Below are 6,959 nucleotides of genomic sequence, written 5' to 3'. Positions count from 1 at the left end.
CTTTCAAATCTAGGGCAATCCAACAAATAAATCTAACAACATATTTCATATAGATCGTCTCTATGTGCCCTACAATGAGAAAATTTTAATTTGTACTCAATAATTCTGAATTGGAGCTCTAGCTCCTCCCAAAATTCATCACCATGGAGTAGCAACATATTTTCAGATATGTACCAATCTAGCAAGTAAATCTAAGTAAAAATGAAATATAAGTTATCTTACTAACCTTGGACCACCTTAGGCACATAGATTCCTCCAAATTTTAAAGTTTCCAAACGTAAGATTGAGCACAAATAGCGGGAGCGGAGTAGAACAAAGCTACTATCTGTTCTGTTCGAGCTTGAGAGAGAAGAAGACGTCTCTTTTATACTGTACATTTATTAGTGACAGCCCGTAACACGAACTGGCATTGATAAAAAGTATCAGTGTGGAATCATGTTTACTAGTTGGAACTAAAGTATCAGTGCCGGTTTATTCCAAGAACCGGCACTGATACTAAGTATCAGTGTCGGTTCAATCCCGCTCAATCATTATCTAGCGCGGGATGTTACGAATCGGTACTGATACTTTATCGGTGTTGATTGTAACCTAGTCGATATTGATAACCTGACGTGAATGAACAGTTCTATTATAATGGCATACACTTTGAAAGAATGCTGAAACCATGAATTCTTCTTCGATTGATCGGTATGGGCCACCAGGTAGCTGTTTTCCCGATCCGTGTCATCATCGATGCGGAAAGCAGCGCTGTAAATATAATTCCTAGGTATTTCCTATACACCGGTGGCGTGTACACACAGCTCAAATACTCGTCAAAATGTTGCAACGTCACAGTAGCGTTATATGCCTGTTTAAATTACATCGACAAGACGACGAAGATATCAGCATATCGATAGGTTCATAAATATTAAAAGACATGCTTTACATCTCATCCTTTATAGATATCAGTTACTGCATCAATTGAGATTACCACGTGGAAAATATCTGCTCCCCTAAGCTCACTCCTAATTCTAGTTTTTTAGATATTAATTAAATATTCATATAAGCAGAAAGGTGATGTGGCAAACAATTTAGAGCGGAGAGAGAAGGAGCTTGTTTCTTACTAAAGAAACTAGCTTTTTGAGCAATCCTAGATAATTGTGAGATAATAAATTATTTTGAGAAACCTAAAAAAAAAACACACATGTATATATTAAACTTGTTTTTTAATATTAAGTTTTTACTCTCCATCTCCCTTAGATATCACCAAACAAAGCATTGAAAGTGACCTAATGCTCCGCCCTCAATAGTGAGGCTATTCCCATTTCTTTATATCATATCACGGTTTCCAAAGCTATCATGTCACATAAAACCATGGAAGATACAAGTCCTCCGATGCATAGTCTCGTAGTCGGTTATTTCTTAGACCCCAAGTTAATTAATTATTTCATGTATTTGTGACTGTAAATTACGGGACTATTGTATAGTCTAGTTTCCAATGACTTGGATTTTGTGCTCACGTTGTATCTTGTATATGAGCGTCTCCAATAATCTATGTCATCTAGAGATAAGTTATGCCATATCGGATTTTTCCTACCTGGGTGATATAATGAATGAAGAAAGAGAAAAGCTAGCTACTAATCAAGAGTCAGTTTATAGCAAATTCAATGGCACAAGCAGATTTAATTCACTCTATGACATGTGGACCAATTAAATGTGAAGAGCATATTATAGCTCGTCCATTGTAGGAGTTGTCTCTCATATTATCTACAAGTGACATGCACGATACTTATAGCTAGTAGTTGACTCTCCTATTGGACACAGTCTATGTTAGCTAGCTATAAGGGAAGACACATCAGGTTTTTGCCTACGTGGACAAGAGAATGAACGAAGAGAGATAAAAGCTAGCTAGTAATTAGTAGTTAGTCTATAGCACTCTTCAAGATGTATGCAGAATTTAATTTCCCCTATTACATGTGGATCCTTATTAAATTTGGAGAGCATCCTATAGCTAATACATTGGATGAGCTATCTATTGTGTTACCTATAGATGACATAGATAAGTTTTATAGCTAGCGGATGATTATACCATTGGAGACGCCCTAAGATACCACTCTTTCTTTTTTCCTATTAATTATATGCCTAGTTACCAAATAGTTATGTATGGCAACGTATTTAATGTCTATAATACTCTTATTGGTAGTAGCCTCAAAACATCCTAAGATCATCTCCAAGAGATTCCCGTCAAGGATCAAATTCTCTTCACGAAGGGATTTTCGTTGCGAACGGCGCTCCAACAGTTTCCGTCAGGAACCAAATTCCCTTCATGGTTCCGTCATGAAAGTATTTCTAAGGTTATTTCCTTTAGTACGAGATTCTCTCTCCTTTCCATTAACGAATCCTTTCGAAGTGAAGCTGTTAGAGATGAGAGAAAATAAAAAGAAATAGGAACAAAAACAGGAAGTAGAATTGAGAAGAAAACTAAATGAAAAAAATATAGTTGGAGATGGTCCAATTAGCAGGTAAGAGCAGCCCCTGACCTGGATGTGAACGTTTCGTAGTAGTAATGGTGAGCCCATGGAAAGGACAAGACAAAGATTCGAAAACGTAACAAGACAAGGATTCCAAGACGTTTGGGCCGGGGGCGACCTTACTGCTTCCAAGTAGTAGCATGCAGAGAATACGAGCTACAGCTCCGTGTGACACTTACACCCTCCGAGAATTGTACTACGAAGAAGATTCGAAAACGTAACAAGACAAAGATTCCAAGACATTTGGGTCGGGGGCGACCTTTCTGCTTCCAGTAGTCGCATGCAGAGAATACAAGCTACAGCTCCGTGTGACACTGACACCCTCCGAGACTTGTACTACGAAGAGGAACCATGGCTCTGCCTTTGCTCGAGCTTTTCCGCTCATCTACAGTTACTGCACAGAGACTGATACTGGACTCGAGCCTACGTATCGGTCTCTATGTATTATTGCAGAGGATCTTGATCCGTAGCTCGGTTCACACACGCATAGGGCTGCCTCCAAATGCCCTCCTATTTATATATCTATAAGATTTAGTGTGCCTACAAAGCCACACACCTTTGTTCTCTGATATTTTCTTGATCATTCCCAAAACACATCGTTAAGTAGCTAGGCCGTGTAGTGATCAGCACTGGTAGTGGTTGGTGCTGCACAAGGCTACAACAATCTAGAGGAGAACTAAGGTAATAACAAGGTAATAACAACTACACATGGGTTCTATCAATAACCTAATATAAGCACCTCGTATTTGTCTTGTGTGCATCAAATTGAAGTCCTGTACTTGCTAGTTTTGTCCTCTCAGCAGGTCGATTTACGTCCTCCCCATGGCGGCGGAAATGGTGGGAATGTTGGGTTCAGCCTTAGCTCAGGAGGGCGTGAACGGAGTGTCATCGTACATAGCAAGCAAGCTTGAGGATAACGCGTCCAGAGCACACATCATGGCGAGGCTCGAGATGGCACTGTCGCAGTTGGAGTTTGCTCTCGAGAGGACCGGGAAGCTGCCAATCACATACATCTCGCTGCTTCGTCGCATGAAGATGTTCAAGAGTGCGTACATCGAGGGCACAGACCTGCTCAACAAGCACAAGCTGCTAGTTGTACAAGACAGGCAGCAAGAAGCGGGACAAGCGGTAACGCGCTACCCCTTCCTTGAACGGATTTGTCGTGCTAAAAATCTGCCCATCTCATCTCTCCTTGGCTTGAACAAGGATTACTTGAGTGCTTCTGTTGTCCAAATATTTGAATGGTACGCAACTTGTGCTGACAAGTTTGTAACCGACGTGGAGTCCGGCTGCCCACTCCGCCGCGACACCTTTCGCTACCCCCTTGTCCGGCGACTTCTTGAAGGGAAAACTCTCCAGTATGAAACGGTGAATGCAAGGCAACTGCACAGTTTTTTCATATGGCCTGTGCGTCTAGAAGAGCGTGGCGTAGAGGCACGGCTGGTATATGAATATTTGGAGAGGGACAGTCCAGAAAAACGATTTCGTCTACGTTTGATGCTACGAATCTCGGAAGACACCGACATAGTAGGGGTTGCGATCAAATGCCTGCGGTCATTGACCTCTCAGTTCAAGCTTGTGACTGAATCCGCAGTAGGAGTGCTCACTCTACTGCCTCAGTTGCAAGACATTTCCGACTCCTATGCTCCTCCATTAGATTGGAGTGAAGAATCATACGCTGACCGTACAAAGTTATGGCGCCCAGATCCACTATGTTGCGCTGGCAACGCTGTTCCGTCACATGGAGTTCCAGAGCCAGTTATTGCTATCGGTTTTTGTTGCTATATTTCAGCGCCAGACTACATCTTGCATAGCTCAACTGATTCAGTGGGCACAAACGCACCACCTCTGTATCTGGTGGCTGGCTTCGTGCCTCATCATATCTGTGCAGCTCCGGGGATCGTACTTAGCTACGGAGGCAAAGAAGAACGTGTAGGTGGTAGCATACAACAAATGGGGGAGATGTTAAGATCAAAGGCGATCGATTGTGTCGTTCGTCAGCCAGAGCCGACGGTCTACGATTTGTCTCGGCACTCTCCGCATGGTTTTGCACGCATTACTTTGCGCAAGGCAGGCGACGAGCTAGCATGGCCGAAACCAACGGCAGCTCCAGCACGCGGCCGGAGCGCTGCCAAGAGAAAGCGATACAAGTTTGTTTAGATACAAGGTCGTTTGTGCAGGTACAAGGCCCTCTCATCCGATATATGCGACTATTTATAATTTGTCACCAACCAGTGTATTGGATATGGGGTTGTGTTCTTCCCCTGGCAAGGTTGCTGCTACATGTGAATTAGCCAGTGTGGTGTCCGTCCGGTGTTTGCGTCATTAAGATGGCATTTATCTGTATGGTGTTTCTCTGGCTGTGTTCAATGGAACCAGCAGAGAGCTGCAATTATTTGAGAAATAAAATTATTTTTCTGTGTTTAGATGTGAATATATCGTGTTGTATTTTGCTACTAAATACAACATGGATACTTAGATTGAAGGGAGAATTGCAAACTTGCCACTAACCCAAACTCCAACTGCAAAGTTGCCATTATAAAAATCCCAGCTGCAAATATGCCATTGGAACCACACTGTCCCTTCCATTTGCCACTACTTACTAGTAACCATGCACGTGTGACACACGCGCAATTGTTTACACACGTAGATATACTCTACATCTAGTACTCTCGCAACAAGTTTTGTTCTGTCTCAGTGATGTTTGATCCGAAAATAGTTGCCTTGTTATCTCCTTCCAAAATGAATTACATGTCATTGTGATAAAGTAATCAGACTTCCTAAACCGAGTCATTGAAACCATTGCGTCAAAGAATCGTGCTTGCACTTCTCGATCTCCTCCGGGGAAGGTCTGTGGGAGCATGATTCTTAGACCAACCTCGAAAGTACGCGCTTCGCCAGCAACAATTGTTATCCATTCCCACTACTAAACCTCATCCAAATGAAATGTTCTAGTTTTTTTTCTCATGGTTGAGAAAAGAAAAGAAAAGCAAGCAGAGAGCTAATAAGATGGATGATGAAATACAAACTAATTGATACATTAATTGATACACATGAGAACGGGGGAATGATCTGTCATGATCATGGCAGGGCCCATCCATTGGTTTGTGCTGCAAAAATGCAAAAATCCATTTCTAACCCTTACATTCATGTTCATAAAAAAATGTTCAAAAATCCCGAGGGAAGGCGCCATGTGGCATCGCGCTGTCCTAGCCTCGGGACTCGGGAACCCCCGGATCCCATATCACCGACAGCAACCCCCGGGCCCATCGACAGGCGATGGACCAGAGACTGAGGGTGGGGCCCTTATTTCTTCGAGGCTGATCACAACATTGGTGCCACGTGGCTTTCTATCGCCCGGTACCAAAATCTTTGCGGGCCTTGCAATTTTTAGGCCCAAGCTTTTGGTATAACTCAAGGAGGAGCCGAAAGGGCGTGCGCCGTTTCGACTTTCGAGGAAGGCGATGATGAGGCGGGAGATGCCCAAGCTTCTGCCCGGACCGAAGAAAACGTGCCTCGCTTATTGCTCCAAGGAATAAGGCATTTGAACTCCCAGCGATAAGAAAGGGGGGAGGCAATGGTTATGCGGTTATCCAGCGATTGGCCGGTGGGCCCCCCTGTAGCTGCTAAAGTTAGGACGTAATGACCGACGGGACCGATCGAAGGGCGCATTTTCAACCCCTGTAACATCAAACTATAGACCCATAATGGTTACTTTCCATTTATGGCTTACAGAAACTTATGCCCCCGATCTGGGCATGCCGAGCCTCCCCCGATAGGATAAAAGGGGGGGAGCACTTCGTAGAAGGAAAGGGCTGAGTAGAACTAAGGGATGGAAATGACTGGAGAGATAGGCGGGTCGAAGGGAGCAAGGTCCAGCAAGTGGAGGCTAAGTTAAAAGTTCAAGAAGCTCAGAGAGACCGTCACTTGAAGACCGAAGCTCAAGACTTGATAGATAGACCAAAAAACTTTGTAACACAGAGATTCAGAGAAAGGCATTCCAAGAGCATTAATAGCACATCAGACACACAGCAGACACACAGGAGTAGGGTATTACGCCTCCGTGCGGCCCGAACCTGTCTAAATCTCTTGTGCATTTACTCCTACTAGCCGAAGATCATCCGTCCCGCCTAGATCTCATACATTCGCATTAACCCCACGTACGAGGTAGATTTAGAATCAGCCCCTCGGTCGAATCTCAAAGGGGGTCCCTCAGGATCCCCGCTTGCGGTGTTCATCCACCGACAGCTAACGCGCCAGGTAGGGGGGTTGCATCCCTGAATCCACCTTGTTTTCTCGACAAAAAATGGCGGGTGGACATCGTCTTCAGCGCCCTGCTTCGGACTCAAATGAAGAAATGGAAAACGGGGCCCAGGGGGCCCCAGCTCTGGCTCATCATCAATGGCATCAACATTCAGCTCATACGGTGCCTCCTCGTGTCGGGAGCAA

At 44.0% G+C, this 6,959-nt stretch overlaps 1 protein-coding gene across 3 annotated transcripts; it reads left to right on the top strand.

Moving 5' to 3' along the window:
- Window positions 1–2,922: 2,922 nt before the first annotated feature.
- LOC133891257 (uncharacterized) lies at window positions 2,923–4,936 on the top strand. Of its 3 annotated transcripts, none has more exons than XM_062331967.1 (2): window positions 2,923–3,202; window positions 3,311–4,936. In XM_062331967.1, exon 2 carries the CDS (start codon window positions 3,333–3,335, stop codon window positions 4,668–4,670), a length of 1,338 nt encoding a protein of 445 aa, XP_062187951.1. In that variant the 5' UTR covers window positions 2,923–3,202; window positions 3,311–3,332; the 3' UTR covers window positions 4,671–4,936. The 3 variants fall into 3 exon arrangements, with proteins under 3 accessions (XP_062187951.1, XP_062187950.1, XP_062187949.1); XM_062331966.1 differs by having other exon boundaries at window positions 2,924–3,191; window positions 3,297–4,936; XM_062331965.1 differs by having other exon boundaries at window positions 2,925–3,202; window positions 3,297–4,936.
- Window positions 4,937–6,959: the final 2,023 nt, after the last annotated feature.

Source organism: Phragmites australis, chromosome 14 (assembly GCF_958298935.1).
Source record: "Phragmites australis chromosome 14, lpPhrAust1.1, whole genome shotgun sequence".
Lineage (NCBI taxonomy): Eukaryota > Viridiplantae > Streptophyta > Magnoliopsida > Poales > Poaceae > Phragmites > Phragmites australis.
Note: the sequence above shows the minus strand (reverse complement) of the source record. Positions and strands in the feature narration are given on the sequence as shown.

Coding starts and splice junctions, on each gene's coding strand:
- LOC133891257 (XM_062331967.1), top strand. CDS start 3,333: ATGGCGGCGGAAATGGTGGGAATGTTGGGTTCAGCCTTAGCTCAGGAG.